Genomic DNA, 12,817 nt, shown 5'->3' with positions numbered 1-12,817 from the left:
GGGGAGAAAGGAGGAAATCAGTGTTAAGTTGTTACACCTAAAAAGCTGTGCCGGTCGTTGAGATGAGCCTCAAGAAGAGACACCTTGCCTGACCTTGTCCCCACTCAGTGTCCTCCTTGGTGTCCCCTCGGACTATAGGGACAAATGCCTTTTAGGCATGATGAAAATCAATTTCTTCCAGTTTGTGCTTCCCCACTTTGGACAGGGACAAACCAGAACATTTGAGGTGGGCACTTGCGAGACATCTCACCTCGAGAGCAGATGATGAGAAGGGATGGGGACACCAAACTGACAAGGTCTTTGCGATGCCATGGAGCCTCACTGCTCAGCTTAGTGTTTTGAGTATGGGAACATGTTTTCTTAGAAAGCTACAGGACTTTGTTTGGCCCTAGACGGTGAGCATGAAAACTGCAGTGGCATATTTTAAATAGGGGAGGGCTCTCATGCCAGAGATACAATTTCCAAGGAGAGAATGCGCTCCCATACACACAACTGCTGACCCTGGGCTTTGCTCTCTTCCATGTAGGTTTCCATCACAGTTACTCTGACTTGCATGGGTTTGGAGCAGCTTTGCAGGCAGAGCTGCATTTAGGGCAGAGCTGAGGCCACCAAGGACAGCCAGGGCCACCAGTGTCCCCTCACCCCGCAGGAGAGGTAGGGAAGCATCTTCATTTCTTGGGGACCCACGGAGAAGGCAGAGGAAGCAGTTATGTTGGAGAAGAAACAAAGCTAGATACCATCTCACCGGATGGTCCCTCCTCCTTGCGTGGCCCTCCATACCCAGCATTGTTAGCTCCCGAGTCCCTTTCAGCTGGATGTAAACACAACTATTTGCATCTGCTGCCATGCGCCCTCAGAAGAGCCAGGAAAGCGGAGAGCATCCGGTGGGCAAGGGTGGAGCCCTTTGCAATCAAGCGTGATGGTCTCGCCACTTTTTCTTTCCATGTTTTGTGTTTCCCCGGACCCTTGGGATGAGATCACATCCTCTGCTCCCAGGGTTATTATGTCTTCAGACAGGCAGGATGAAGCCGGCCGTCTGGGTGGCTCGGTGTCCTGTGCGTGCAGACAGGGTGGCTCTGTCTGTGCGCACCTTGGGGTCCCCCTCAGACAGCCCCAGTGGTCCCGCAGGTGAGGGTGATGGCCCCCACCTCCAGCCTGAGTGCCTAGTGGGAGCCACGAGACTGCCCTGGCTGGCTTGGTGAGTGACCCTATTTTCTTTGTCATTGTCTCCAATAACTGCCTTTTAATGGTTTCCATCTTCATAGGAATCCCTTCTGCTGTTCCAGATCCAGGGAGCGAGCAAGAGTCATGTTTCATTGTTTCCCTTGTCTGAAGTGGAAAGGAGTAGGAGTTTCCCACGGCTGGGTACAGGGTTTTGTTCCTCTGGCCTTAATTCAATTTGCTGTTAAGTACCTCTTTTTTGAGTTCCTTAGGAGGCTGACAAGGAGGATAACCAACATTTTGGTTTACTTGATACAATAATTAAACTAATCTCTTCTTACCATCCTCCCAGGGAGTTCTGGTTGGGTAATAGGAGAACACAAGTCTCCTCCTCAGCTAAAAGCAGCACGTCACTGTAAAACAAGTAGATGCCACCAAGCCAATTCCTTCAAGTTGTCCCAAATACATTAGGGAAAGGCCTCTCATGGACACAGCAGCCATGCCAGCATGAGTAGCTCCTTGTGGGGCCAGCAGTGCCCCATGCTGGTGGCCTCTTCCTAACAGAGCAAGTGTGAATTGCCATTGGCATCTTTTCTAAGGGGCTGAGACCAGGCCACCCCTGTCAGGGAGCTGGGAAGAGGGACCTCTAGATGAGATGTAAGGGCTGGTGGCACCTTGTACATCTTCAGAGGGCTTGAAACCTTTACTGCATGAGCAGAAGGCCACGCGGAGAGAAGGACCATTTGAAGCAGACAACTCAATGCTAGATGCAACGAGTTGGGTGAGACGGGTCTCATGAGCTGGGGTTATCCCGTTAACCCTCCCCAGGGATGGTGTGGACATGGTAAGGTTGAGCTACAGCAGAGTGGACACAGCCTGGCGTGCCAGGACCTGCTACCTGTCTTCATGCAGACCTCACCAAAACAAGCCTGGAGGCCACAGGCTGAGCTTTTAGGGTGGCTGTTCTTGTTTTCTCAAGTTATGTTCAGCCTCACCCTCTGCTGCTGATTCAGAGTGCAATGGGGCTGGGCAAGAAGGCAGTGTGCCTTCTGCATCCCCCCCATCAGCTCCATAAGGGAAAGGTTCCCCAAACACATTTAACCTTTGGGCACCCTCAGCATCAAATGGCTCAGCAGAGAAGATGCTGCTTGTGACTGTGGCCTTCAAAATGTCTTCTCTTTCCAAGGGCTCACTTGTTTTTTCACTAGAATCTGGACTCACCTGACTTGCCTAGCTCAGGTTATGCCCTGCATGGCACTATGTGGCCCATAGAGAGAATGGCGCTGGCACAGTTTGTTGGTGGGTGCAAGGTGTTATAAATGAGGTCTCAACTCAATCTGAAATTTGTAATATTTATAAAACAAATATTTCTAAAAGGTATAAAAGGCAAGTAAACAGCGCTGGGTGTGCGGGGTCTCCGCTCCACCAACACGCACACACAAACATCAAACATTCTAAATATACAGAACATTGCTTTACATACTAAACGCAAGTATGCCTATACATATTCACAATCAGGAAAGGTAACAAACAATCCTTTAAGTTCCATGACTTAACAGTCTCCATTTTTCCATTCCTTTTCCTGATTACAAACAAGTCTCCATTTTCCATTCCTTTTGAACAATATGTCTCGCTTTAAGTTGTCAAGCAACTCAGTCTTTAGGCCTTATGTATCCCATTCTTCCCAGATCGAAGAAAAGCATATCCATCTCTTTTTTAAGGCCAATAGGCCTGGGTCAAAAGGCACGTTCAGGTCAACAGGGGGAATAACAGCAAAAGCCTTCGATGGCTGTAGCAGCAGAGGGGCCGATGGCATAGCAGTCGGATCAGTAAAGGAGCCCGCAGCTCCCTCACTATCTGGCAAGCCACACGTTTCTGACTGTGGTCCCACATGTCTCTTTAAGGCCTCAGAGACTGCTCGCCAGGTGCCGAGAAATCCCACTGCAACCTTGTCATTTTTAGTTGCAGAGTCCCACACCTTGACCTCAGTTTGGTCCCATATTTCAGGCTCATAAACTGTCCGATTGTTAATAAGGAGAATAAGCTGTAAGGTTACCAGGACAGTCTTTGTTCCTAAGGACGTATGATTCCCCATAATGCGCAGCTGCTTACCAGCGAGGGGCAGTTGTGTGCGTGGGTCCGCTTCTCTCAGCTCAAGCTTCTCTCCAGCTCCAGTGCGCCTGTTTCCAGCGACTTTCTGTACGAGCTTCTCTGAGCAGTTTGCTGAGTTTGGCCGAACCTATCTTCATGAGGCGATCAAAGTGCCTGTTCCCGTCCTGGTCTCCGTTCTTCTAGCCTGTTCCTCTTCACTCCTTTTTCCTGCTTCTTTATTGATCATAACTTCATCACATCATGTTACCGTCCTTTTTTTTTTTCTTCTTTCTTGAGGGCAGGCTCCCTTCTTATACCCTTCTCTCCACAGCAGTTCTTTTCAAAACAACTTTTCATTGGTCAAACAACTTTGAATGTAACAACAACAGCAAACACCCAGAAACATCCATGCCTTAATGGCTGGAGAACAAGAAACTAGCTGCAGAACAAGAAACCCTGAGACTGCATGGAGTCTCCTGAATCACCCTTCTTTGTTCCCTCTAAACTCTTTTATATTCCTGATGGCCTCATCATTAAGAGTCTAATATTATCTCAACCACGGGGCTTTCCAACCCCCATGGCCACATTCCCAAATCTCCCCCTTCTTTATTAATATCAACCATTTTCTCGACACGAATTACCACTCCATATATAACAAAGGTCAGGTGCAGGGTCAGCCCAGCTGACACTCTGATGCCCAGGATTGGAGAACTGATACTTCTGATGGGAGCAGATTGTAGAAATCCTGAAACTGGCCTTGCTGATAGAGTGTTCTGTAATTACTCGTCCCCCACACCCTCATTTGTACTTTGCATTTTCCCCAGTCTTGGTTGTTTTCACCACCCCGTGCCTAGTGACAATAAGAAAACTGGAGCTGTACCAATCTCCTTTAGCTCCAAGAGCTGCGTGACTATCCCTATGCAAAGCAGCAGAGGAAGCACATGGATCTTATTGCAGACATCTTCCTTAAAGACTTGCAACAGTAGGTTGATAAGGGGCCTCTGGAAAAGCAGCAAATTGCTATTGATGTCTTTCTGCAGACAGCCTGGGAAGTGCAGCCCCTCCTTTGCAGGAGGCTTTTGCTGCCGGAGGATCCATCTAGCAGGATGTGGGGCTTCCAGGAGAAGGCTGCCAGCCCTTGCCCTGTTTCCCACCAGTGCCGTGAGCCCCCCAGCAGCTGCTACGAGCAAAGCACGTGTTTGCACCGTGCTGGTCCCACTACTGTTGCTGCTCCCCAGGAGATGGCTCCTCTGCTGTCTCACCACTCTCCAAGAAGTCCCAACCATCCTATGGCTCTGGGTGAATATTTTGGGAGGTGGGAAAGTTTAGTGCTTTCACACCAGAGTCACCACAAAACACTGCATGCTAAGAGGCAGTTTGCGGCAAGCATCACTTATGCCATTTTGCAAGCACTATCGTATCCAGTAATTAGTGCTGTGCCTTACAGGAAGAATGCCGCTGCAGTTGTGAAGGGTAATGCACGCATTCGGCTGCTCCCACTGCCTTTCCCGGTGGGGAATGCTGCAGAGCACCATCCAGCCTGCGTGGTTTGGTGATAAGTAGGGGACTGCAATGCAGGTTCTCCATCCTGCTTGTGGCGTGCGCACCCTGGAAAATGACACATAAGTACTTCAGCCTCTCTGCAGCCCCGTCTGTCTCTGGAGAAAGTAGGTAATGAACCCAAATAATCGCGGGTATGTGTAATGGGGGAGCGTGGCTTGCTCCTGGTGGTCTGCACCAACTGCGTGCGAGTCCATTGCCATTTGGAGGGAGCCAGCCAGTTCTCTGTGGCGAAGCCCAGCTGCAGGTTTAGGGCCTCTTTGCCCCCTCAAGCACTGTTGTGTACCCATTCCATGGGCCTTCCCTTTGCAAAGACTGTTGCCAGCAGCACTTGTTTCCCTTGGGAGTGCAGGGGAGGAAGGAATTGGGGGAAGAATGCCCTGCGCCCCATGTAATCCCTGTCCCCCCACTACACACAGCACTCCCAGGAACAGCCCCTCAGGTTTATTTTTGCTTGTTCGCAAAAACATTTAGCACCCATCGCCCAGCGGGACGCAGAAATTCGGGAGCGGGAGCCCTCCCTCCGCAAAGATGTAGGCATGAGCGCCTGCTGCCTCCTGCCAGTCTGCAAAGCTGTTAGTTCAGCACCAGCAACAAAAGTGAGAAGCCTTTCACAACTGAGACTGGGTATTATATGACCGTCTGGGCAGATTCTGGCATGCAGCCTCCACTCTTAGGAAATCGAGCAGACTTTTTGTCTGCTTTCCAGCAGGAACTGCTTCTTTCGCTCACCTGATATGGGGAACCGGCTGGAGAGCAAAAGGAAGTTTTCTCGCAACCAGCCTGAGCCTCAGGGGGATGATTACAGGCTGAGCTGAGCAGCGTGTGAGGCTCACTCACCTGCGCTGCCTCTGCTTCGTGCTCCTTCCCTAGCTCCCTCGCCTGCTCTGGGCAGCTGGGGTGAAAGATGTGGGAACCTGCTGGAGAGCAACCTGGTGGGGTGCAGGCACATCTCCGCAGCAGGGAGGAGCGGCTATAAATACTTAAATAAATAACAATTCTGATGTGGGAGCGCTAAGTTAATAGGTATAGCCTGTTTACATTAAGATATTTTAAGTAAATATAAATCTGATTACGAGGGTCGGGTTTTGATCATGCAAAAGCCACAACTGCATGGCTACAGTGTCCCCAGTAGCTGCAGAGTGCCTTTCTGGGCACAGCCCTGATGGTGTGACCTGGCTGGCGCTCAGCCCCCCCGGCTGTCCCAGGGTCATCCCAGTAGGATAGAGAATGACATCTGAGTGCAGTCTCCTTATGGCCACAGGTAGATAAGGCAAATATACCCTTTAGCCAAATTGCTGCGCATCGAACAGTCTTTGACATATTCGCCCACATAACCACTTTTTGAAGCAGGCAAGAGTGTCCCAGCTCCATGGCTGGGAAGCCAGTACAAGGAAAACCCAAGTGAAGCTGCAGCTTTCCCTGGCTACATCTCACCAGGGTAGACCAGGGTCACACGAGGAGAATGAAGCAGAGGAAGGACGGGAATCAGGCCACCATGGGACCTTCCTAATTGCCTCAGCCTTTAGAAAATCTTCCCCCAGTTTGCAGACTGAGTATGTTTGCATAAAGCCATGGGAGGGGAGCATCAGTTTCTGCAGTCATTTTCCTGTTAACTTGCTTTAACTCCACATTTCTTGCTTTAATTTTCATGCTGTGTACTTCAATAACAAATACCAAGCATAGGAGACATGCATGTATGTTAACTTGCACCCCTGCTCCATTCCATGCTCACAAGCCAGTCTCCGTTAAATACCCCAGGAGCTTGTTTCCGGGCTACTGCCTGTTTATATTTGTCCCTGTTTTAAACATATATATTTTTTGTTGGGTTTAAAGTAATCTTATGTTTTTTTTTGCGAAGAATCTGTGAACTATTTGTGAGAACTTATCTCAGAGCATGGGGATTGGGCTTAACTAACTTTTTCCAAGCAACTCAGCAGGAAGATAAACTTGTGGAAACTGCTGCATGTATTCAACGCCCTAGCTGGACCTTTGGCTAACACGAGATAAAACCGACAGGACCACATGCTCAGGCAGATGCCGTAAACATCAGCTTCAAAGCAAACAAACTGCTGTCTGCAGAAAGCAGAAGACAATGAAGACAAAACTTTGAGACCAATGATAATTCCTCAAGTTACCTCTTTTTTCCTATTTTTTTTCCAGCAGTTGTGGGCCTGTAAACAAATTGGCATTTATTTGGAAAGGAAGGGTAAGAGGAAAAAATGAGTGGGAAGGAGAGATGATTAAGGCTGAGCAGCAGAGCTGTGGTGTTAGCTAAGAAGTGTGACTTCAGAGCAAACCCAGTTACACTGAGCGGTGTTGTGCATGGACAGCTGTAATTAGTCCAGCAGCTTTTCCCAAGTATGGCTTTCCCTGATGAATTTCAGACACTAGTGAAGTCAGTTTTCCCAATTTTTTTCCATTTTCTCCACGTGTAGTGCATGCATCCAGGGAGCAGCTCAGGACCAGTGGCACATGGCCACACTGACACCGATTTCTAAGCCCAATGGAGTGGCAGTGGCTGTACCTCCCAGTGCTGCCAGCACCTGTGATTTTATCATGCACTTTGCGATGGCATGTTGTTCACAATACCCCAGCTCCCTGTGTCAGCTGGCTGAGAATCTTGGCTTTTATCTGCTTGGAAAGCAACTGTGCTTTATCTCCTGTGGTTTGAGAAGAAAGCTTGAAACAGCGTCTTTGTGCACACGACAAAGTCAGAAAGCGAAGATGACAACAAAGAAGCACGTGCTAGCAAAAATATAAGTGGTTTTGATCCAGTTTTGCTCACGGCCCCTGGTTTTGTGGAGTCGGACAGGCTGAGCTTCTGTGCTTTGCCATTGCCAGGTGGACGCTGCCCCCTGACCACATGCACCAGGTCTGAAACAAGAGGGAAGAGTGAGGTAGCAGCCCCCAGGAAGATATCAACACACAGCAAGGAACTGGTAGACTGGGAGTTGCACAGGCATCTTCCCTCATCCCACACCATCATGGTCTGACCTTATGGCACCATTTGGGCTTTCTCTTGAAAGCTGCTTGTGCCTACCAGCTTGTCTTTGTAATGAAAAGCTCACAGAGAGCAGAACAGGGCCTGGAGTTGGTTCCCAAAGTGGGGAAGTGGCTGAAAACATAGCCAATAAAATGCCAAAATGTGGACGGAGATTCTCCTTCACTGCTTTGAGGCCTCAGACAGGGGGGATGAGATGGTGAGAAGGGACCAGGGAAAATCCCATGCTCTCAGCAAGCAGCATTGCTCCAGAAGAAAAGTTTACACCTGAGACACAACAGTTTCACTGGAACCATTGTGCTTGCAACCATATATAATCAGCCTGGAAGGAGACATATTCACAATGCGCCGGACGTTCGCACTCTGCCATCGGGTAATTTCGAGACTGTTGGGAGACCGTCCCAGTGGGACAGGGAGGCTCGACCGTGAGCGGGCAGCCCTTGGGCAGGAGACCAGCACAGCCCTTCCCTCCCAAAGGGCTGCTCTGCTGCCTGGGTACGGTCATTCGAGGGCTGTGTTTCCTGGCCATGTACGTGGAACTAGTGTATTTTCTCATTACCTGCCGGGGGGATAAAAAAAGCCTTGTTAAACTAATGGAAATTTATCCTGAAAGTTGTTAATCTAAAAGATCCATTGGGAGGAGGAGGTCGCGCATTTTCACTCATAGCATTTTCACTTGCGCATTTTCATTTTCTCTCCTCTCTCTTGCAGTTGTTGCAATCTCAGGATGTGAAGGAGGACGCCGTGCTTTGCTGCTCCATGGAGGTAGGGAAGCTCTGATGCCACCTGCCCCTCCTCGTTGCTCTGCCCCTTCTGTCCTTGGCTGTGCACGTGCCCAAACCCAGAGCCACGTTACCTGGCTGCATTACACCCAAATACAAAAGACAGCACCATGGGATAAGAGAGGCGGCTGTCACTGTGCTTCCAATGCGTGTGAATGGATGCAACCAAATTTGCTAGCCAGGGTCTCGCCACAAAACTAATTCCTATCATCCTGGTTCCTTTGAATCTCTTCCAGATTCCTTCAGATCTCACCCTGTGGTATTTTTTAAGCACAAAACCACCTGTATTGCACCAAAGGCTCCGTCACACTGCCTTTGCTCATGCAGTGGCGGTAGCTCCCGCAGAGAGGCTTGCTGTGCTCAGAAAGCTTTGCAAAGAAATGATGGTACAAATATAGCACGGGTGGAATTGCAAAGTTTCATTAGCTTCGCTTTTTGGAAGTGATTGGCCCATGGGAACTGATGCTTGTCTTGAAGAGAGAGGTTGAAGTAGGCTGAAAAATTGCAGCTGGATGGTTGAAATTCAGCAAAGTGGCAGGCAGCTGAAGAGGAAAGTTTGCATTTTTAAAGTCAGGACTTTTGAGAACTCTCCATTCAAATCCCTGATGCCTCACAAGCCTGAGATGGGGTTTTCTGGGGTTTACACTGCTTTAAAAACACTTGGCCGTCCTTGGAGAAGAGGTGCGATGGCTGGAAATGCAGACCTTGCTGCTGTGCAAAGGGCAGGATTTGTTATGCATAAAGGAGAGCCCTGCTTAATCAGATTAATGACTGGGAGTCACTGACAGCTGTGAATCAGCACGTAAATGAGGGAGCAGGTAAAAGGCAGGAATACCACATCACAGCATGCACTTTGTTTTGACAATAGCTTGATTTTTAGGTGGGATTTTTCAAAAGCACCCAGTGCTGCCACCTTTGAAGTCAGTGGGAGCTGAACCATTCAGTCTTACAGCAGCCCGGCGTGAGTGCTTTCGAAAGCTTCACCCATAGCACACGGCTCTGGGCAGCATCGGGGAGTGTGCTGTGGGGTGCCTGCATTTCTCACCAACAGCAGCATCTCAGCATTGCCCAGCTGGGGGAAAACTGGAGGAGTGTGAAATGTGGGTGAAAAAAAAAAAAGAGCAGGCTGCATATTTTTGGAAAACAGCCCTACTATGTAAATATTGCCTCTCTGTTGCTGGAGTTGGCTCGGTGCATGCCCACAAGCCATGACACAGCAGCATCTGTAGCTTGTGTCCTGCTTCCTTCCTGCCAGCATCACATTTTCAGCAGTGCCAAGCAGCTTTCCACCCCTCCAACATGGGGCCAGCTGTCCTGGCTGCCCAGGAGGATCCCCCTGACCCTTGCCCCCCAGCTACACAACACTAGCGCAAGCCGTGGCGGCAGCTCACACTTTAACAAGCCGCCTCTGACCCCCTCTCTCCCAACAGCTGCAAAGCACCGGCCGGCTGCTGGAGGAGCAGCTGCCTGAGATGATGACGGAGATGCTGGCCATAGCTCGCGACAAGATGCTGTGCCCCTCCGAGTCCATGCTGACGCGGTCCCTCCTGCTGGAGGTCATCGAGCTGCACGCCAACAACTGGAACCCGCTGACGCCCACCATCATGCAGTACTACAACAAGACAATCCAAAAACTGACAGCCTGAGGGGCAGGGCAGGGAGGGGTGGGAAGGGGCGAGAAGGAGACATACACCTTAGCAGGATCCAGCTCTCGCAGCCAGGCAAGCACCTTTCTGATTTAAATACCTAAGCAGACAAACCCCAGCATGCTCCAGAATACGTTCGTGGGGTGGGGAGGGAGAAGCATGTTTCTTTTCAGCTGTGTCGTCAAGTGCCACCCCTCTTCCCTGCCATGTTTTTGTTTTAGGGTTTCTTTTATGAACTCATTGCTCCAGAAGCAGTGCATCCCGCCAGGTTATTGTTTGGCTTTAGAAAGAAGACAGCGAGTTGGAAAAGTGAGCCTGAGTGGGGGCTAGTATTGTTTTCACACCATCCTCCTGGCTTGCCCTGGCCAACTGGCAGGCGACAGTTGTCCCGGGAGGACAAAGTGCAACACATACTACACCAGACACTCATCACTGACGGCTTTTGTTAAGTGGAGCTTTTGTTATCCCCCCCCCCTTATCTTCAACTTTCTGCTCCCCCACCTCCCCTCCGTCTACTTGTCACCCCTTCAGATGCCAACTGGTGAGCAGGAAGGTTTTCTTATTTGCACTGGGTTTTATTTTTCTTGGTCATTTGTATTTTATTCTATTTTATTTTATTGTGAATGGACAATTGCAATAAGCACGGAGACATGGAAGTGACGCCTTCCTGCAAGCTCACAAATGGTTTACATGAAGATGCTGAAGTAGGAGGAGGATTTTTAAGGAGCCCAAAAGCCACTGTAGAATTAATATAGCCACAGTTGTCTTGCCAGTAATCTCGCAGATTAACTGAAAAATGTGTGCCCTGAGCTGGGAGCTCCAAGAAACACGGGAAGCTGCAGCTATTTGCTCTGGCTGGTAAAGCCATGGCATCCCCCATCCACTAAACTATAACCCATTTATTTTTTGTAATTTTTTTGTTTCTGTTGAAAGAGTGCTTTGTTGTAATTACTGTCATGGTTGTAATAATACATTTAAAACCAGGCCTGTTGTAGTTGGGCCTAGTAATGTACAGGGCAATGGAGAAATGAAGACTTGATGTTCTTGGGAAACCAGTAGAGAGAAGACAAGAAGTGCATGGCAAAAAAGGAGGGAAAAAAGAAGAGGAAAACAATGAAAAGCCAAAAATACAGGTTTTGAGCCTGGCTTCTAACTGGCTTCATTTCCTATACAGTATTTGTAGGTGTGCATTGTAGAGGCACGGCTGTGTGCCCTGGTCGGTGTAAATAAGTGGTACCATGTCCCCGAGTGCAGGGTGACGTGTTTGGAGGGAGCAGGGTGAAGTGGGGAGCAGGGAGACCGTGCTTTGCTGCATGCTGGTGTGGCTGGGCTGGTGCTGGGGAGGTGGGAAAGATGGGGAGAAGGGAGAGATGGGGAGATGATGGGGGATTTGGGGAGGTGTTCGCCCAGCAGAGCTGGAAGTGCCCTGAGCATGGATGGCAAGTGAATAGCGACTAGCAAACGTCAGGACTTGGTGTTTCCTTATTTGCTTCTCTGCTGATGCTAGTCCACATGAAATCCCTGCCGGTGCTCATTTTGGTGAAGTGGGAGAGGAGCAGAAGAAGCCCTGACCCCGCGGTGCCATCCCCATCTCACGTGCCTTAGGGAGCTACCAGCCTGTGTGCGAGAGACAGGAGGCTTCCCTGACACGCAGCTTGAAGGGCAGAAACCTTCCCCGTGCACATGTGCAAGAGATAAGCATCCTGGCCATGTGGTTTGGCACGACTTGAACTTTTCATGAGGTTGGCTGCGGGAGCGTTTCCTAATCTGCACATGGAGCACGAGGAAAGGAGCTGGAAAGAGGAGCTTCAGTGGTCCATGTCTGCACAGACTGATTCCTGGACTGGGGATGTAGGCCCGGCAGCTGTGTTAGCACTGCCGCAGAAAAGCAGAAAGGTCAGAAGGTGTTAGCACGAAGCTGGACTGCATCAGACCTGTCGGTGTTGGACAGCTGAGGGCTGTGCCCTTGCTCTTGGCCTTCCCAGCCGCTTGGCCCTGCGGGGAGTGGAGGACCAGAGGCGTGAATGCCCCAGAGCAGCCTGGGCCCCAGCCAAGAGGCGGGTGGGGAATGGAGGGAGAGCGAGGGCTTAAATTGAGCAAATGAAGTGAAATTACCTGTAGTGAGGACAATTTGTCAAGGGACCTTTAGTGTCATGACAGCCTCCGATGTGTGAGCTGCACGCAGTCGATTGATGTAAATTAGACCCCACTGGTTGGAAACATTAATGAGGTAGCTGGGGCTAGAGAGGTGCTGCTACTCTTTCAGACTTTGGGGAGAAGACTGGAGAAAAAGCTTTGCTGGGGGATTTCTGAAGGCCAGAAGAGATTCCCCGCATCCCACTCCACACCGCAGCATCCCTCGGGGCCTGCTCTCTGAATGCAGCAAAAGAAAAAAAGGGAAAAAAAAAGAAAAAAGAAAAATTGAAAAGCCCAGAGGAGCTTCGGCCTATGGCTTTACCCTCCAATGCTAGGATTTCTCCCGTGGAAGAACTTTCCTGTGAAACCTGTCTTTTTAAATGTCTGTCGTCTGTCTCCGCTGTTAAGGTCCGTTCATCCAGCCACTCACCGCTTGG

At 49.8% G+C, this 12,817-nt stretch overlaps 2 protein-coding genes across 7 annotated transcripts in view; one reads left to right on the top strand and one right to left on the bottom strand.

Moving 5' to 3' along the window:
• The window catches only part of CTIF (cap binding complex dependent translation initiation factor), a 156,975-nt gene extending 146,238 nt beyond the window's left edge, over positions 1–10,737 (top strand). For all 6 annotated transcript variants that reach the window (XM_084304527.1, XM_084304524.1, XM_084304526.1 and 3 more), the window contains 2 exons: positions 8,528–8,581; positions 10,029–10,737. In XM_084304527.1, coding sequence (XP_084160653.1) covers positions 8,528–8,581; positions 10,029–10,244 — 270 coding nt within the window. In that variant the 3' untranslated portion in view covers positions 10,245–10,737. The remainder of the gene's footprint in view (positions 1–8,527; positions 8,582–10,028) is intronic.
• LOC311220853 (very low-density lipoprotein receptor-like) overlaps positions 1–12,817 on the bottom strand; it is a gene marked incomplete at both ends in the record, with an annotated part of 391,622 nt that overhangs the window by 315,032 nt on the left and 63,773 nt on the right.

The sequence above is a fragment of the Netta rufina genome (assembly GCF_964035555.1).
Source record: "Netta rufina genome assembly, chromosome: W".
Classification (NCBI taxonomy): Eukaryota; Metazoa; Chordata; class Aves; order Anseriformes; family Anatidae; genus Netta; species Netta rufina.
The sequence above is the reverse complement of the archived record's forward strand: the minus strand, read 5'-3'. Positions and strand labels throughout refer to the sequence as shown.